The 19,839-nt window shown below is 50.8% G+C and overlaps 1 protein-coding gene across 10 annotated transcripts in view; it reads right to left on the bottom strand.

The window, feature by feature from the left end:
* Positions 1–19,839, bottom strand: part of LOC113924622 (janus kinase and microtubule-interacting protein 1) — a 251,395-nt gene that overhangs the window by 164,833 nt on the left and 66,723 nt on the right. For all 10 annotated transcript variants that reach the window (XM_027598636.2, XM_027598634.2, XM_027598644.2 and 7 more), the window contains exons 3-8: positions 18,894–19,388; positions 6,475–6,684; positions 5,518–5,637; positions 3,988–4,134; positions 2,936–3,076; positions 1,224–1,283 (exon numbers count right to left, since the gene is read on the bottom strand). In XM_027598636.2, the coding sequence (XP_027454437.1) occupies positions 1,224–1,283; positions 2,936–3,076; positions 3,988–4,134; positions 5,518–5,637; positions 6,475–6,684; positions 18,894–19,388 (1,173 nt within the window). The remainder of the gene's footprint in view (positions 1–1,223; positions 1,284–2,935; positions 3,077–3,987; positions 4,135–5,517; positions 5,638–6,474; positions 6,685–18,893; positions 19,389–19,839) is intronic.

The raw sequence follows: 19,839 nt of genomic DNA, 5'->3' as shown, positions 1-19,839 counted from the left end.
AAGGCCCGGGCAAAGTGTGGTAAAGCCCACGGATACACAACGGACAGAGCTCGAGGGAGGCATTGAAGGGGAGAAAGAAACTACTGAATCCCAGCGGCCTCTGGAAGGGAAGAGAGGGAAGCCACCCAGGCCTGAGAGATAACCCTGGGGGGTTCAAAACCTGCTCAGGTCCCCATCTGGCCCTGGACAATGCCGGGAGAAAGCATGAGTATGTGGGGGAAACTGCTCTACCCTGAATCTTGAGAAAAAGAAAAGAGGCTGTGGGTCATAGAAACAGTAAGTGGAAACAACCCTGAACCAGCTCAGACACAGTATGTTTGCATTGTTCTCGCCCCCCGCCCCCGGGATGGGGTACTTTGTTACAGCCACCCCCAGGAAACTAATGCAGAAGGGTCCCCACTTCCCTCAAACCCCTGGAATATGTGACACCTGCTGCTGGGGGCTCAGTTCACCACAGGCCCCAGCACTCCCTACTGCCACTCCAATATGAAAGCCTCCACATTGGTGGCTACGCATAGCACATCAGCACCGCTGTTTTCTTTAGAGAAGAGAAATATTTCAGGACCGTATCTCTACCCAAAGAGAAACCAGGAGGGACATCCAGTTCAACAGAAGGGAGAGCAGGCCCACGTCTTTGTGGCAATGAAAAAAATGTTCACAGGTTTAAATGCAAACCAAGTCTTTTTTTTTTTTTTTTTTACACCTGCCCCAATTTGCTCTCTTCATTCCAGCCTGGTCCCTATGGCATCTGAATGTTCCCAGGCCAGCAGTGCTCTCTCTGTCAGGACATTTGGGCACTGTCTCTGTAAGACCACATTTTCCAAAGAGAACGGTTCTGTGTTACTCCAGAAAAATCCCAAAGCTCCTGACTTTGTCAGAACAGGATATAAGATGTTACAAACCAAGACTGAGTGCCCTTTAAATCCTTCAAAAGGTCTAAGTATTTATGCTTTTAATTTTGGGTGAGCAGCCCCTGAGGCCCACATACAGAATCCATCAGTAAGTTTTCCATGAATAAATCACAATCGCTGGCCCATGGCTGTAACTGAATGTTGCTTTGAGAGACACCGTAACAGCTTTCTCCCCATCAGACATGCAGAGACATGAGTGTCTCTGCCTCGAGGACCCCCTATGGATTGCTCATGTTTCCCCGCTCCTGGACCATCCGCCCTGCAGCCCGGGCAGGGCCACAAAGCGGGACAGATGCACCACTGCGGGCTTACCTTGGGGGGCTTCAGACTTTTCCCGCGATGTCTTTTGGAGCGCAGGAGCCGTTCCCTCTCCTAGAAGGAGACACACCTGTTGGCATTTGCACCGGCTCACATCACACCAGCCAACCCGCCAGCCCTCACCCCGTGCCTGCCTGTCCGCACCGGGCGTGGGTCAGTCCAAGTTCTGAGCACCCACGTGATGGCCGCTTCCCAGAACTGCAAACTATGGGGCCACCCAGTTTACTCAAGTCCTTAACGAGAGTGGGACTGTCTTGAGAAAAATCCCCAAATTTGCCAATCCTGAAAGCCCCTGCCTGTGTGCTTTGGGGGCTGGAAGCTGTAAAGCCCTGGGCAGTATGGACTAGTGAGGTCTGCAGCCCAGGACGAAATAGCTTGTGGCTGAGTTCAGACTGAGCTGGGACCAAATCCCCTGGGACCTCCTCCGGACCAGGTGATGCACTTTATTCCTCTGACTTCAGGTTCTTCCTTTGCTCTATGGGGCTAGAACCCACCATGCAGTGTGGAGCCTGTGGCCGCCTGGTGGCTGCCGTCAGTAAGATTGGTGTCTACAGAGCTGTAGGTGTGCAGCCTTCTATCCCAGGCAAAACCAGGACATCTCTCCCTCCTAACCAAGCCCTGCTTTCCCCCTTGGCTGCCAGGAAACCCAGAGACAAATCCGGTGCTTGGGTCCAGCCCCTATGGTCCACCTATTTGTCCCTCCTCCTCTCAGTGGATGTGACTGTCTGTATGTCCTCTAGTCTCATTGGTTTATTATTCCTTTTTCAACTGTATCATCATTTTATTGAAGGTGTGTTTATCTTATGCTGTATCAAGTCTTTGTGTAATGAGGAGAGATGAGAGGATGGGTGGACAGATGGAAGGAAGAAGGGCGGGGAGGATGGGAAGGTGGCTAGATGGATGGATGGATGGACAGATGGATGGATGGGAAGAAGAAGGGATGGAAGGGGGATGGGAAGATGGGAGCATGGACGGATGAGAAGGATGGAGGGATAGAATGGATCAGCGGGTGGAAGGAAGGAGAGAAGGGGTTAAAGAGAGAGGGAGAGAAGCCAGCAATGTGACCTTGACAATTACGGTCAAAGCTTTTTCTAGAATTTTGATCACTGGTTTGTCTACACTTTGAAGACCCATGAATGGAACCACCACATTCCCTCTTGGGCAGTAAGAACACACTTTGCTTCTAAGATCCAACTGAAGCTTACTACAAATGCTCCCTTACAGGGCCTAAGCTCCTTTCACAGTCAGCTGGAGAATTCTCTGGAAGTAACACTCCACCTACTAAGACATACTCATCTCCCCTTAATCTTCCACACACACAGAGTCTTAGTAAGCCCTTCAAATTCTAGTCTGATTATAAGGTTCAGGCTTTCAAGTTCATTGTCTGTGACAACTGAGCTAAAAAAAAAAAAAATAGACTTCTCAGGGACAAATTGTGCCCACTCTGTAGAGGCCAGAAGACTCATTCTCGAAACCGATGCTTCCTCTTAACAACAGCAAATCGGGGAGAAGATTTGAGAAAAAGAGTAGCCATGGAAACGGCTCCCAGTTTATACAAAGTCGGAGGCTGCTTTCAGGCTGAATAAAGCAGGGAGGTGCCCGGGATGAGCTCCGTGAGGCCCCGCCCGCCTTAGCAGCTGCGCCCTGGAGCCTCCACACCATTCCTGATACCGTGTCCCTTGGCGCCACACCAAGCACAGACATACCAGTGAGAGGTCGTCGATGACATGCTGCTGCTCCAGCACCTGCAGCCGCAGGAACTCGATCTCCTGCTCGTCCCTGGTCAGGCTGAGGTCATTCAAGGAAGTGTGTCGCTTCAGAGACGCCTGCGCGGACAGCTTTTCTTTCTGCAGCCAGAGGGAGAGAGCACTGCCGGGCTGCTTGGCCAGCGGCATCGTGACGGGGCAACGGGGCGTGAGCTCAGGGATACGGGACCGAAGGAAGGATGACGGCCAGCCGGTCCCCAGGCTGGAGGAAACGACAGATACAGACCAGAAGCCAGCGCGGGGCCCGGCCAGCAGGGTCCACTGCTGAGAGAAAGGGCTGGGCAGGCACGGGGGTGGGAGGTGGTCACCCAGACCGGGCCCTGGAAGCTGGACGAGGAAGCCTGGGAGGCAAGCCTGCCACCGGTGATGACACGCCCTCACACCTGGGCCTGCTGGGGACACCGGGACGAGGGCCTTGTAACCCGCAGAGCCTCAGTCTGGTTGCTGTAAATGGGGTGACTGACCCTACCTTGGACAATGAACCTCAGACTCTTGCACAGGCCATCACAGACCAGAACCGCCCTGACCACAAAGACGAGCCACTCTTGTCGGGGAGAATGCAAATTCCTTATGCAAAGAAGGCCCTTGGAGCCGAAATGGCCATAGCTTTTCACCTAGTCTAGGGTGCACTAGAGCCAGGTATGCTGGGAGGCCTTTCCCTGCCACCACTCCATCCTCCAGACAACCCTCGATGCTGGCATGGCCATCCCCACTTTCTGGATGAAGGCACTGAGGTGCAGAGGGAATGAGGGGTGCATCTAAGGCCACGGGGGTGGCAGGCAACAGAACACACGTACAGCCCCAGCTGTGGGGCATTGAGGGGCCCGGAGAAGTGGGAGCAGGGGGGATGGGCGCGGACTGAGACCCCTCACGAGCTTCCTGGGGGAGGGAGGGGCTGCGGGGAGAACACAGACTGGGCGGGTCAGGGGCTGGAGAACCCCGGACAGAGACCAAAACTCGGGGCTGGTGGTCCCAGGTCGCCAATGACTCACCATTTCCACATTTTCCCTCGTGAGGTTCTTGATTTTCTCCTCCATCCTCTGGATGCTCTGCAGCAAATCCTCATTCTTCTTGTTCATTCGCTTATTCTTCTCCACAAGGGGCTTCAGCTGGACCTCGGTCTCCCGGGAACGTTTCAGCTACGATCAGAAAGACACAGAAGGCCGGTGGCTTTAACCCCCAGTGAACTGCTGACGTCACACCATGGAGGCTGGCGGAGATCCAGCCTGGGCCTTCCTTGGGACTGGAGCTGCCACTGTTAGGACCACATTTCCTGGATGGCACAAACCTCCAAAAAGACCCCACAGACACCTGGCTTCCAAACACAATATCCTATGTGAGGCTCAGGAGGCTCTGGGTAAGGCAAGAGCCCGCCCAACAGGGAGGCTCACAGATCTGCCTCAGGCCGCCCCCCTGGTGTTAATACACCTCCACTAGTCTGCACTTCCTCCACCTCTGGGCATAACCCACAGGGGTCAGGAGTCGCGGGCATAAAAGTCAATCCAGTGACCTAGCTGCTCCTGGCCACCATTCTCCCCCAAAGTGCAGACCTAGCAGAAAGCTCTGCCTTCTGCAGGCAACAGGGAAGGCCTGGGCGCCACTCATTGCCAGACTCCGTGCTGGGGGTACAAAGATAAGTAGGGTGGGCATCAGCCCTGGAGAGGCGCTCCCTGGGTCTCAACAACAGGTGGGGTATCCTTCTAGTCTGATCGGCATCAGGGAAGCCCCTCTTGGGGCTGGGGCTGGGTCGAAGGATGGCACAACATAATAAAATTTAGAATCAACAGGAATATGATGAGGCGTTTGGCAAGAAGTTTATGTACCGACTCCCACTTCATAAAAATTCATTTGGCTGTTCATCCAGCAAATTTACGCGCATTCAATAAACTGCTCTTTTTACTACAGATTTATGTTTTTAACCCAAAGTCCCTGTTCGTTATTTTAAAATTAGAAATCCGTGAACTTTTATGCAGAAGAAAGTAAACAGAGATGCAAAAAATAAACGTGATCCATAACCACACCACCTAAAACAACGTCCAATATGCAGCACGATGACAACGGATTTTCGTTCTATAAACTGCTTATCATTTAATTTACCGTGAGCCCATTTCCATGGCAAATAAATAGGACCTGTATCACCATTCTTAATGATGGCACACAATGCACTGCATAAATGGTCTGTAATTGTGTTTCCCAGTACTTGAGTATTGAACAATTGGGCTTTTGTTTTGTTTCGGGTCGGTTTTGGTCGCTAGCATAAACAACACTGTAGTGAACAGCCTGTCCACACTCCCCAAATCTCCCTCCAACTGTTTGCTCCGGATAAATTCCTGTAGAAACAAAGGGCAGTCTCAGCATTCTTCACTGAGCATGTGCTAGATTTTTAATCAGAGATTAATGAGAAAGAAAGTAAAGAAAACCAGAAGGCCTCCACACTATGTGTTCAAGGCAGGCTTTGTGGCCCTGGGGCGACTTCCTCATGCGCTACAAGGGCACCGTCTGTGCCTCAGGGGGCTGATTACCAGTTCGTTCCTCTCGTCTGCCAGAAGGGTATTTCTGTCCTCCAGCTTCCGTATCACCGAGTTCAGCTCGGCAATTTTTAGCTGGAATCGCCGCACGTCTCGCTCGTCCATATGCTGGTCCTAAGAAAAACGTCAAGATACAAATGTACTTTGAAGAAGCTTACAGGACTCCAAGCACTCTCAGAAAACCCATGGGATGTGACCAAGAGCTCCTCACTGGGAGGCCCAACGCCAGGTGGGGCTCCCTGAAGTTGAGCCACACAGACCGGCACCCCAGGTCCCACCAGGGACTCACAGGAAGACTTCATCTCCAAGTGACAAGGCAACAAGGCCCTCCAATGGCTCCCGAACAGCCAAATGTGGTCTCTGGGGACCTTCACGTCTGAGCCCCCATCCACTGGGCCTCTCTTACAAAGGCCCATCATGGCCATGCTAGGACATTCCTCAAACCCACTGGGCCAATCTTGCTGACCACCGAAATGCCAGCACCCCATATGGGATCTGCACAGAGCATGCATGACAGACATTCACATATGTGGTGATGGAATGAGTGAATGAGTGCATGCTGCTTCAGCCTCCTCTGTGCACATTAAGCACCAAGCCATTGCCCCCAAAGCCCTTTCCTGCTGGCTAAGCCCCTACCAGGACTCCGACTTCAGGACCGGGCCCCCTTCCTATGCTCCTATCGCACACGCGGCTCAGATGTCATTTCCTGCTTGTCCACTGAGCTCAAGACGGCTGGAGGCACAGGCAGTTGGATGCTCACCTCTATATCCCCAGGCCTGGGCCTGGCACATCATGAATGTCAGCTCGTTTAGGGAGGGGGGGGGAGGGCAGGACAGATGGACGGATGGGAGGGAGGAAGGGTGTGAGGCGGCGGCAGGCAAGGTAACCAGAAGAATGACCCATAGAAAGAAAGGCAGGCCCCGGTGCTTGCAACTGCCGCCGTCCCCTCACCTGGACGCCCATGAGCTCTGCCATGTCCCCTATCCCAGGCGGGAGCTCTCTCTTTGGGCTACTGTGGTACCGTTCTGCCTCTTTGACCTGAACCAACTGCTCATCCAAAGCCTCCTTCTGAAGAAGCAGCTTCTGGGTCTGACCTGTCTGAACCCCAAGTTCCTTCTCCAAGGCCAGAATCACACGGTCCTTTCCTCTGATCTCATCCATCTGCAAAAGAGAAAGAATAAGCCATCAATCTAGGGTCTCGCAACCAGGGAAATCTCTCCCTCGTTGGCCTGAGGCCCAGGAAACGGTTAAGCAGGACCATGGACTTGGGTCAGCTGAACTCAGAAAACTCAGGACATAGAGAGACCACAGCCCATGGCCCAGGCCCTGCTCCCCTGAGCACAAAGGAGCAGAGACGCTATGGGTTCAGTGATCTATATGGCCAACTAGACACTTACCGGTGAAAGATATCTATGATCATGTCTCTCTCATCTTAATGAAAGAAAATAAAATCCTGACCCCCCCCCCAGCCCCCTCCAGCCACCTCATCCCCCGCAGCTCAGCTTCTTCACAGAGTTGGTGGGTCTCGTCTCCCACTCACTCCCCAAGCCTCTCCTGTCTGGTCACAGCTCCCATCCCTCCACCAAAATAGCTCCTGCTAAGGTCTTCAATGCTCCCCTGGCCCCTCAAACCCACAGGACAACTTTCTGCCCTCCATCCTTCTCACCAGCATCTGGCCCATGAACCTCTCCCCCCACCCACCTCCAGCCCTCTGCCATGAGAGCTTGGTTTCTATCTTTACAGACTCACCTTGCTCTGGCTGCCATCAAAGTCTGGAGTTTCCAAGGCCTGGCCCTCTCCCCAGTCTGTACCCTTTCCCCAGGCAGCCATGTCCTCATCCACAGTATTAACTGCCCCCATCTGCTGCTGACACCCCAACGTATTCCCCAGGCCCTGACTTCTTGCAGAGCACCAGATTCATAGAACGAACTGGTTACTCAACATCTATGCTGGGGTCTCTAAAGGACCTCAGCCTCTCCACGTGCAAACCTTCAAGTAAGCCCCGGTTCGCCCGGCCTGCTCCTGTCCCGTGTTCTCCAGAGGACACCAAGCAGAAAGAAGCTTACAGAAGAGAAAGCTTTGGCCCTGCGCCATAGACTTGCACTGATTCCACACACAAAGCCGAAAGCTGGGAAACTGCCCCAGTAAGGGTGCTGTACTAGGGTTTGCACCCCCCAAATCCATGTCCTTCCTAGAACCTGAGAACATGATGTCATTTGAGAAAGGATAGTTGCAGATATAATCAGTTAGGAGAAGGTCACCCTGGAGCAGGGCGGGCCCTTATGACCGCGTCCTTAGAAGAGAGGAACAGACACACAGACACACAGGAAGAAGGCTGGGTGGAGATGGAGGGCAGGGGCCGCAGGGATGGACCCAGGAGCCCGGGAACATCATGGACTATCTGCAGCCCCAGTAGCCAGAAGCAACAAGCCCGGCTCCTCCCTGCGCCTTCGGAGAGCGCAGCCCCGTGCCACCCGGATCTCAGACCTCCTGCCTCCAAAACTACAAGCCAATAAATTCCTGTTGCCTCAGCCACCCAGTCCGTGGTCCTTCATTACAGCAGCCCTGGGAAACTGAGGCAGGCTTTAACAGGGAGAAGTTCCCGAGCACTGGGGTTTCATTCATTGACAAAAACCACAAGAGTTTCAGCTACAGGGATGACTCTATCATCATGGGATTTAGGAATAAATGCTACTTGACCTAAGGCACCCAAAAAGTTCTGAAAAGAACACCAATGCTTTAGTAAGGCCGATTTTGACGAAATCCCCTATAGATAAAGTCTGCAGGATATGCTATCTGCGGTGCTACTTAATACATATCTGGGGGCGGGGGGGCATGCACGGAAGGATGGAAGCAATGCAACACTCTAGTGCTTTGATCACCCAGCCTACAAGTTACAGCCAGATGAGATCAACAACTTGGCACAGTGGAAAAAGCAAGCACAGTGTCCAGGGCAAGAAATTATGGACCGGGCACTAAGACCCGTTGGCAAGCTGTGTGACCTTGGCCAAGCCACATAACCTCTCTACACCTCAGCTTCTGCACATAGAAAAGAGGTCATAGGAATATCCACTCAAAAGGGGAGCAGAGACAAGCAGGCTGGTGGGGAACTGGGCCACTGGGCCTTGACCCCACCACTTCCCGGCCCCATCACCTGGGTCATGTTCCCTGATTTCCTCCTGCACCTCAGTGTTCTCATCTGTGAAATGGGGATAAGAACAGCACATAAATACTAGGGATGTTTTGAGAATTAAACATGTTAACACGAGGAAAGCAACCGGCATGGGGCAGGCATTCAATAGACGCTAGCTCTGATGAGAGTTGTCCAATGGCACATAGTAGGTGTCCACAAACAGTAGCACCTGTCCTTCCTAGACTTTGTCTCCTTTACATACTCAGACATTGAGAAAATGAATGAATACTGTAGATGTCTGAACTGTGGTCCCTAAAAAGACATGCCCACATCCTCACCTCAGATTCCTGTGAATGTGACCTCATTTGGGGAAAGGGTCTTTGCAGACATCATTAAGTTAAAGATAGTAAAATGAGGAGATCGTCCTGGATTAACTGGGTAGGTCCTAAATCCACCGACGAGTGCCGTTGTAAGAAGAGAGGCCAGGGACAGAGAAGAGAAGCCACAGGGAGGAGGTCAGGTGAAGAGGGAGGACAGAGGGGTGCAGCACCAGGAGCCCCAGGAGCTGGGAGAGGAGGGAAGGAGCCTCCCCGCCCAGAGCCTCCAGAGGGGCATGGCCCTACCCACATCTTGATTTCTGACTTCTGGCCTCTGGACTGTGCAAGAGTCCACTTCTGTAGTTTTAAGCCATGAAGTTTGTGGTCATGTGTTAAGAAAGTCACGGGACCACATCTTCTTTATCCATTCATCTGTTGAGGGGCATCTCGGCTCCTTCCACAGTTTGGCTATTGGGACACTGCTGCTATGAACATTGGGGTGCATGTGGCCCTTCTTTTCACTACGTCTGTGTCTTTGGGGTAAATACCCAGGAGTGCAATTGCTGGGTCATAGGGTAGCTCTGTTTTTAATTTTTTGAGGAACCTCCACACTGTTTTCCCAGAGTGGCTGTACAACTTACATTCCCACCAACAGTGTAAGAGGGTTCCCCTTTTTCCACAGCCTCTCCAACATTTGTTGTTTCTTTCCCTGTCCATTTTTGCCATTCTAACTGGTGTAAGGTGGTATCTCAATGTGGTTTTGATTTGAATTCCCCTGATGGCTAATGATGATGAACATTTTTTCATGTGTCTGTTAGCCATTTGTATGTCTTCTTCAGAGAAGTGTCTTTTCATGTCTTCTGCCCACTTTTTGACTTGATTATTTGTTTTTGGGTGTTGAGTTTGAGAAGTTCTTTATAGATCTTGGATACCAGCCCTTTATCTGTAGTGTCATTTGCAAAGAAGATGTGGTCCATATATACAATGGAATATTACTCAGCCATCAGAAAGGAGGAATACCCAACTTTTACATCCACATGGATGGGACTGGAGGAGATTATGCTAAGTGAAGTAAGTCAAGCAGAGAAAGTCAATTATCATATGGTTTCACTTATTTGTGGAACATAAAGAATAGCAGGGAGATACTAGGAGAAGGAAGGGAAAAATGAAGGGGGGGAATCGGAGGGAGAGATGAACCATGAGAGACTATGGACTCTGAGAAACAAACAGGGTTCTAGAGGGGAGGGGGGTGGGGGGATGGGTTAGCCCGGTGATGGGTATTAAGGAGGGCACGTACTGCACGGAGCACTGGGTGTTATACGAAAACAATGGATCGTGGATCACCACATCAAAAACTAATGATGTACTGTATGGTGACTAACATAACATAATAATTTTTTAAAAAAGACCAAATTGGGGGGGGGGGGAGAAAGTCACAGGAGAGGAATACAAATGCCCTTCCCACTCAGCACACTCGGGGTGATGAATTAAAGCTGATTGTGATCTACACCCTCTTCCTTGTGAATCATACACCTTGAATCCAGACGATGACCGCCATGACGGACAATACTGGTTAAAAGCCTGGGCAGCAGACGAAAGCAGGCTCAAACGCCCCCCCACCCCAGACACACACTGTGTGACCTTCTGACACACAGGCGGGGCCACCTGTCGGACCCAGCCTCAGCCTCTGTAAAGTGGGGACACGGAGACCATTCTAGAACCTATCCTGTCCAGTTGTGGAGATTTAGATTTTAGTGCAGATTCCTGGCATACTATAAGCTGCGTTCAGTGTTGGCTGCCACCACTAATCTATGTTAGCTCCCGGTGAACATAAGGCTATCTTATTTAAACAGCAGACCGTTAAACACTAATCAAATATAATAGAAGGTGTAATTGGTACCCTCAAATACTGGGAGGTGTTCAAGCAGAGTCCTTCAGTTCTGGAAAACTCTCTGAGTCACCTTTCTTGGAGAGTAAAAAGTGTGCCCCCCTTCCCCCATTCCCCAGCCCCGTGTGACCATCTCCTGGATCCAGCCCAGGGCCTGCCAGGTGCGTTCCTGAAGCAGCTGCAGAACGTGCCCATGGCTCCCCCTGGTGGCGACCCACCAGGAGCTCCCCGCCTGGGCCAAATCCCCTCTGCATGGGGAGAAGCACCTCCAGGCTGTAGGGAAGAATCCTTAAGGATGCAGAAGACATTGTCCCCACCGCTGATGCCAGTCCAGAAGCAGTAAGAAGTATGTGAAAGTAGTTCATTAATGTAAACCACTCACCTGCTTTCATTAATGCAACAAATACTGAGCCAGGTGCCATCAATGGGTACTGGGAAACCTCTGTGAGCAAAACAGGCCAGAGTCCCTGCCCTCAGAGCTTCCATTCTAGAGGGGGAGGTAGCCAATAAACATAATAAATAAGTCAACACTACAGTAGATCGGAGAGTGATTACTGCCGGCAGAAAAAAATAAAGTGCAGGAATCAGTGGGGGGGGGGGGTGCAAGTTAATATGTAGGATCGCCCGCAGCATCCAGGCCACACACTTCTTGCTTTGCACTGGAGCCCAGAAATGAAGCCCTCACCATGCATTACACTAGCTCCTCCCACACAAAGCAACAGCATGGCAAGCAAGACAATTCTGGAATCCCAAATTCTGCGCCTAGAAAAGTGCCAATTCCCCACTTACCCCAGGTAATGAGCAGAGGGCTTACACCCATCACCACAGGAGAGGTTCCTAGAAAACAGTCGCCACCAGCAGATATGACTTCCAGGAACAAATGGACAATGCAGAATGGCTTCTGGAGTCCACATCTGCTAAGCTGTTCTATTTCCCCAGCCAGAGTCTGGAGGTCCCCAAGGGTAGGAGACTCGCCAAGCTCACACAGCCAATGGCAGGCTCTCGATCTGTCGACTTTCTGTCGATTCCCAGGCTGAGTTCTTAGCCACCCTACCCCCTGCCCCCAGGACCCTGACGAGGCCATGAATCTCTGCTGTTCAGATTCCCCGACCTGCAACACCCGAGTGTGAAGCCATTCCTTCTCCTAGCTCCTGGTCTCAGCATAGGCTTTAGGAGAGGGGTGGGACCGAAGCCATTCCAGTTTCCAGGGCAGGTCCTGATTGGCTCACACCACCCACATGCCCCGCCCCCTGACAGTAATTGGTTGGGGACGGATTCGTGATGCAATCAGAGCCAACAGCCTGGAGACAACATAGCTAGGACACTTTTGTTCCTCCTTATTCGGAGCCAAAAAGATTTTCTCTGGGCTGTGTGTGTGAGGACGGGGGTCCGGCACAGCGCGATGTGAGAGCCCAGACGGCTGAGAATGACGCAGCAGGAGGCCGAGCAGAGCCTGCCAGACCTGGACCCTGGAGGGCGTGAGCGCCTCCGGAGCTGTGCCTGGAGCTCATCCCACTCCTTCAGTTACAGAGGCTGACAGATGACGGTGCAAGCTGGTTCCAGGTGGAATTTCTGTCACTTGCAACCAAAAGAGTCTGGCACCGTTTGGGAAAGCACACCAACTGGGAGATGGCTGTTCCTTCCTTCTCATACGCCAGTGTGAGCTCAGTACTATGCGTGTACTGACGAGACACGCTCTCTCGGGGTCTTCGGAAGACCCTCACAGTAGATGGCATTCACCCCCTTATGGCCAGCGGAGGCCCAGAGCGATGCATGTGCCCAGGCTCTCGAGAGCAGCAGAGCCGTGATGCCAACGGAGGGCCCCGTCTGCAGAGCCCACACTGTCCCATCAGTCCCACATCCACCAGGACATTTGTCCCAGTGAAAACCTTTATCTGGTCAGCTCCCAACATGCCCACCAACGTGCGAGTAACTTTGTTAGCCCCACTCTGCCCCAAAGTTCAAGGAACAAAAAATGAAGCCCAGGCTGCTACCCCAACACCCGTTCTCACTCTCCTTGGTCCCTGTCATCAGTGACTAGGGTTCACCCAGATTTCACGTCCACCCTAAAAGTCAGAACGTGATCTTATTTGGAAAAGGGGTCTCCGCAGATGGGATGATGATGTAAGTAAGTGAAGATGAGGTCACGCCAGATTAGGGTGAGCCCTGGATCTACTCCTGGGGTCCCTGCGAGAAGGGGGCCAAAGACACACAGGGGAGGAGAAGGCTGGGTGGCAGCAGAGCTGGGAATGGAGCGGCCACAAGCCAAGGATTCCCAGCCACCACCGGAAGCCGGAAGGGGCAAGAAAGGACTCTCCCCCAGAAGCTGGAGGGGAGCACCGTCCTACTGACCCCTTGATTTCAGACTTCCGGCCTCCACCACCACGAGAGGATACATTCTGGTTTTAAGCTACTGAGCTGGCAGTAATTTGTCACGGCAGCCCTGGAAGACTAACAGAGGGCCAGACTTGGATTTGTTAAGGGCTACTGTGCACTCAGCAGAAGGACATTTCCTGGTCCCCACTGCAACTAGGTGAGGCTAAGTGAGTAAGTGCTGGCCCAAGTGCCAGAAGGGGAAGTGTATGGAACTTCAGGGAAGACCACGCCCTTCTTCATCTGCCCTCCTACTGCCAACCTGGGATGACAATGTGATGGCTGGCACTCAGCAGGGATGAGGGGCCATGAGGACCAGAGCCACATCCCAGAGCCCATTCTCAGGCCAAAGCTGGGAGGTACCCTAGTCCCTCATGAGCCCTGTGGCGACCCTTTCCAGACTTTGTACATGAGAGAGAAATAAACTTCCAACTGTTAAGCCCCAGTGGACTGGGGCGGGGGGCGGGGGGTCGTCCGTTATGTGCAACCAGGCCAAAGCCTAACTGGTCTAGGAAACAAATCCAGAAAGTGGTGTCACTGCCCCATGTGGACCATAACTGCCTTTTCTTATTTGCTTCTCTTATGAGGTATGTTAAATGTGCAAGCAGGGGTCCAAAGGCCTTCCTGCATTTCTAATCCGATCCAGCCGATGAAGAAATGAAGTGCAGGCCACCTTCCGAACACGTTGCCATGAGCAACAGGCCTGCCTGAGGAGTGACATTTTCCAAACTGCAGGATAACAGAGAAATGGACACTTGTTCGTGTCCCTCTATTCTTCAAGTGTCCATTTTAAGGGAAAACCACACACACGCCGAGAACACCTGAATTGAGGATATTCCTGTTTAGTGCTGAAACGGAAACAGACATCAAATCCTTGAGTTTATTTTAAATTAAGCTCAAGCAGTCCCTTCCCCCATTTTATTTACTTTCAACACGAATTTCTCCTGCAAGAGAGGAACATAGTTTACGGGCCTCCTGTTACAGAAGTAATAAGCTGGAGTTCACTTGATTCTCATCACCGTGGGGCAGGTATGTGATTAGTCCCATTTTGTAGATGAGGCGCCACAGGTTCAGAGATGGTAAGCAACTTGATTGGGCTCACCCAGTGAACAAGACTGGATTTGCACCCAGAGCAGACCTTCTCCAAATGCTCGCCTTCCCCTGATGTGATAATGTACCCCCACACACAAACACACATGAAGAGAAAAGGAGCCAGAGATTATTTCTGAGAACTCAGTATCAGTATGTGCTTAGATTTTCTATAAGTTAGAAATTTAAAATCAGTGTATCTCCTCTTGCTGCTCCCAGTGCTGGATTGGTAAGATGCAAACTGACCAGTCGGGTGACCGATCTCAAGTTGGACAGCTGGACAGGGTCTCCCACAGAGGGTCCCTCCCCCAGCCTCTACTTACACATTCCCCATGCTGAGATACTCACTATCTCCCCAGGAAGGTGACAGTTCTACTCTTTGGAGCCTTTGGAATCTCAAAATCTTTCAGGTATTGAGGGTGGGGAATGAATGACCATGTCCTCCAATGACCAAAACTTTTTAAAGAAAAAAAAAAAAAAAAGAGGTTCCTGCCACCAGAAAACATTCTAAGGGCCTGTCATCGAAGTGTCCTGCCCCTTGCCTTCCTGGCCACCTGCACTGCTAGAGCTTGTCACAGGCATGGTGGGATCCGGGCCAGGCCAGGACCGGGCACACAGAGGAGCTTGGTACTGCCAACGAGTGAGTGACCAGGCCAGGTCACAGGGACTCTGCTTATGAAGTCACTTTCCCTGGACTGGCTTCCTAGTCCACAAAATGAGACAGCGGGTAAAGAACCACTTTCTGCAAACAAGTCTATGTACAGAAACCCAACAGGGAGAACGGGCAAAGTCCCTGTGCCCCAGCAACATCATCCGCTGCTCAGCCATCTGTCCTCCCCACCCCCACAGCCACATCCCTGGCCCGACTCCTTTTGTGCTCCACAGGACGCCACAGAGGGCAGTTTTTAAACCACGCGGAGGGCATTTGATATTGTGCCCATGCCTGAGAGTCCATTAGGAGAAAAGATAGCATGCAAGCAAAATGCCTTCCATCATTATTCTGCCCCCCAAACCCTGTATGCTATGATGGGGTCTGCCAGAGGACGTCCCCCAGGGCATGAGACCATCCTTCGGCAATGTGACCTTGACCACAAGTCATTGGAATATGGTGTACCCTTTAGAGCTGCATGCACAAGAAATGGAATCATGCACTCCAAATTCGGGGCAGGAGCCTGGAGCGGGCAGGGGGTTTCAATAGTGCCTGTGATGTTTCTGTTCATGAAATGTGTGATGGGTACATAATGGTTCATTATCTCCTCTATCCTTTTTGTCAGAAACATTTCATAATTTTTTTTTTAGAGAGGGAGAGAGTGAGAAAAGCAGAGGGAGAGGGAGAGAGAGAATCTCAAGCAGTCTCCACACCCAGCACAGAACTCGACCTGGGGCTCGATCCCATGACCCTGAGATCATGATCTGAGCCGAAATCAAGAGTCGGATGATTAACCGACTGAGCCAGCCAGGCGCCCCAGAAACATTTCATAATTTTAAAATTTTTGTTAAAGGGAAGAAAATGAAGTCTCTCATCCTTGACAATGGCAGGTTCCACTGTATTTTCATTTAATATTTTACTGGGAATCCAAGTACCAAACATCACCATGGCTATTTTAAATTTACAGGAAAAATGATCACACTGTGCTCCTTCTTACCTCCAGGGTTTTCCCCTCTGCACGAAATGGTCTCCCATCACCAGACAAACTCCTATTCATCCTTCAAAACCCAGCTCACTTCCTCTGTGGAAATGACTCCTGGGTTCACGTACCAGAGTCACCACCTGCTCTTCTTTGCTGCCTTTTGAGCTGGCACGGTCCTATCATCAAACTGACCTCCTCACACTATAATAACCTGTTCATGCTCCGTCACCTGGTTGACTGTCAGCTCTCTGCTGTCTAGGCCCACATCTTATTTTTCTCTGATGCTCTGGTGCCTAGGCTAGTGCTGGAACTCAGGCAAATAAATATTAAATGGGAGGAATAACAACTCTGTTTGCTCTACAGAGGGCCATCCTGACAGAGTATTTCATCACGGTGGGTGCTGTTTACACCCTCAGTATTCCTCTCCTTCTTACTGCCAAGTAGCTGTCCATTATATGAATAGAGCACCTTTTATCCATTCCCCAACTGATAGACATGTGGGTTGCTTGCTTCCACGTTTTTACCATTACAAATAGCACTGCTGTGATCACGTTCTCATCTGTATGTAAACGCGTGTTTTCATTTCCCTTGGGTCTACCCCTGGTGGGTAGAAGTGCTGGGCAGCATAAATTGTTGTTTTAAGAAACTGCCAAATCATTTTCCAAAGTGGTCATAGCATTTGACGATCCCAACAGCAGCATCTGAATGTTCCCACTGCTCCACATCCTCCCTAATCTATATATTGCTGGATTTTATTTGTTAATATTTTATTTAGTACTCATGTCTATGTTTACAAAGGACGATTTACATTTTTTCTTTTCTTTTTGTATCATTGGTTTTGGGATCAGAGTTATGCTGCCTTCATAAAATGAATTAGAATATGTTCCCAATTTCTCTTTTCTGGAAGAGTCTGTGTAATTAGTTTTATTTCTTCCTTAAATACTTAGAAGAATTTACTTGTGAAGCCTCTGGGCTTGGGCTTTTCATTGTGGGAAAACTATTAATTACAGATTTAATTTGAACAGCCACAGGACTACTCACATTTTCTATTTCTTATAGTGTCAGTCTGGTTAAGTTGTACTTGTTCAAGAGATCTGCCCACTTCATCCAAGTTAGATATGCTGTTCACAAAGTACATGTACTGTCTCTTTCGTTTCTGTAGGGGCTGTGGTAGTGCCCCTTTTACGGTCTGTATACTGGGGATTTGTCTCTTTGTCCCTTCATCCGTGTTCCTCAGAGCTTATCAGTTGACCTATTCTAATAACTTTTGATGTGTTGATTTTCTTTACTGATTTACTTCAGTGATTCCTGCTCTTTAAGGCCCTTCATTCTGCTTTCTCAGAGATTAATTTGCTGTTCTTTTTCTTTCTTCTCGAGATGGAAGCTTGGAAGTTTGATTTTCACTCTTTCTTCCTTTTTGTCTAAAATCTGTTTTATTCTAAAGAACACAATTTTTGAAAGAAAGTGTGTATGTCCCCTTGAAAAGAATCGTATCTGCAGCTACTAAAATACTGTGTTCTGTCAGTATAGCTCCGGTCAGTTCACTGTACTGTTTAAATCTTACGTATCTTTGTTCATCTATTACCTATGCCTTCTATCACTTGCTGAGACAGAGTGCTATTCTCCAACTATAACTGTGGATTTGTTTCTCCTTTAATTTTGATGTTTCTCTTTTGCACGTTTTGAAGTTTTGTTATTAAGTGCTATTAAGAATTGACCCCTTTATTATTAAGAATTGTCCCTACTTTTCTTTAGTTTTACTCCTTGCCTTAAGATCTTTGGCATGAATACAGTCAGACCAGCTTTCTTTTGCTTAGTGTTTGGATGTTGTACCTATGTTCATCCTTACAGTTTTCAGTCTAACCTTGTCCTCATAATCAAGACGCACCTCTTATAAATATCACTATTGTTGCTGTCATTGACTCTAGTCTGAGAAGCTTAGCTTACTTGCCTTTTCAACCTTCTGCAGCGCACAGGCTCCAAGTCCGACAGTCGTCCCGAAGGGCAGACTGGTGGGGTGCCTGTCGCAGCCCCTCCGGCTGGCCAGCTTTGTTTCCTAAGTATGGTATGGCTCTGGGAGATTTCACTCTGCCTTTCTGCCCAGCCTCACTGGCCTCCCACATCACCCCAGAACTCAGTGAATATTTTAGAATGCAAACCGGCCCCATGTGTGGGATCCTCTAGTTTCCTATCTGTCATGTTGACCCTGAGAGATGGCAAAAAGCCCTGCTCACCTCTCTCAGCCCTGGTGGAGTCTCTTTGCTGGGGGAAGCCCAATCCCCAGCCCACACCCAGGATGAGCAAATGCCCCCCAGGGAAGACAGTGGCCGGTAACTGTCGGCTCACTTGGGCAGGCTCTCATTCCTCCCTTTGAGATTTTAGCTCTTCTAGACCTCAGAACCTCCAAAGCCCTCCAGTCTTTAAAAATACTATTATTGGCAATTTATGGTCTTCCCCAGTTGTTGCAACAGAATGGCTGGCCTAATCCTATGTACTCGTCTTACCTGGAGGTATAAATGTGCTCCGGTTTATTAATGAAATGAATAAATAAATGCCCAGCACTTCAATAAGCTTCCACAGTCCTTTCTTCCAATAACCCTGCCCCTTATCTATTAACCTCATTTTACAGGCGAGAAACTTGTGCTTCTGAGCTGTTCCATGAAATACCAAGGATCCGACACCTAGCAGGAAGAGTTCTAACTGCCCAAAGCCTCTTTACCACCACTAGGACGGGGAGGGGCTTTGCTAGAAGCCCCATGCATAGAACCACGTCTGTTGCGCAGTGGGTCCTCAAAACTCTTGCTTTCACTGCACACCTATGGGAAGGAAAGGATGCATGCAAGCGGGGGAGGAAAGAATGCATGAAGGAAAGGATGCATGTGGGCGGGAAGAAAAGGGTGCATGCAGGCCAGCTGGGAAGGGGTGCAGGCAGCACGTACCAGCCTGCGGATGTCACGCTCGCATTCACGCTTGATGCGGTGCACCTCGTCCTGGTGTGCCTGGTAGGCAGCGCGCAGGTCCGCCGCCTTGGTCTTGTCGGCCTGCATGCAGTTGCTGAGCGCCTCCTCGGCCTGCTTGCGTGCAGCCTTGAGCTCCAGGATTTCCTGCTGCAGCCGTAGGCGCTCGCCATCAAAGGTCCTGCGCGCCTCCTCTCGCGCCTCGGCCAGCAGCGCCGTCTTGACCTTGTCGGCCGCGCCGTCCCGCAGCACATTCAGCGTGGCCTGCAGCCGCTGCAGCTCGCCCTCCTTGATCTTGGCCGTGCGCGCCGCCTCCTGCTCGTGCTGCCGGATGAGCACCTCGCGCAGTGCCTGCAGCTCCTTGGTCTTCTCCTCATGCAGCTTGGCCCTGAGCTCTGAGATGTAGGCCGTGTGCCGCCGCTGTTCCTGCTCCCGCTCCAGCTTGGCCTCCTGCAGCCGCTCGCGCAGTTTGCCCACCTGTGGCCGGAGCCCCGGGAGAGGTGGTCAGGGTCAGAGCTGGGGGAGCCAGCCAGACCCAGCAGCCACCTCCCCATGCCACTTTGGGCACAAGGGCCCCGTGACCCTCCCCAGGTCCCTGCACCCCAATTCCCCCTCATGCCACCCCCACAGTCCTGACCCTCACCAACCCCACCTCTTTTCCTTCCTACTATATTTCCTACTATTTTCTTGAGAATTTCTCTAGAGGTGGAAAAAACATCTGAAGATGCTGGAGAGGACAGTCAAGACTTTGACATCTCTTCCAATTTGGAGATTCACAAGAGAGCACAATTTATCTATCGCAAAACACAAGACACACAGGCAGAGATCATCTCTCACCAAAGAGGAACATATTTCACTCCAGAAATACCTTTCCAGGGCCTACGCACTGGACTGGGGACTTAGGGAGGATGAGAAGATGGGGGCAGAG

This window comes from Zalophus californianus, chromosome 2 (assembly GCF_009762305.2).
Source record: "Zalophus californianus isolate mZalCal1 chromosome 2, mZalCal1.pri.v2, whole genome shotgun sequence".
Lineage (NCBI taxonomy): Eukaryota > Metazoa > Chordata > Mammalia > Carnivora > Otariidae > Zalophus > Zalophus californianus.
Note: the sequence above shows the minus strand (reverse complement) of the source record. Positions and strands in the feature narration are given on the sequence as shown.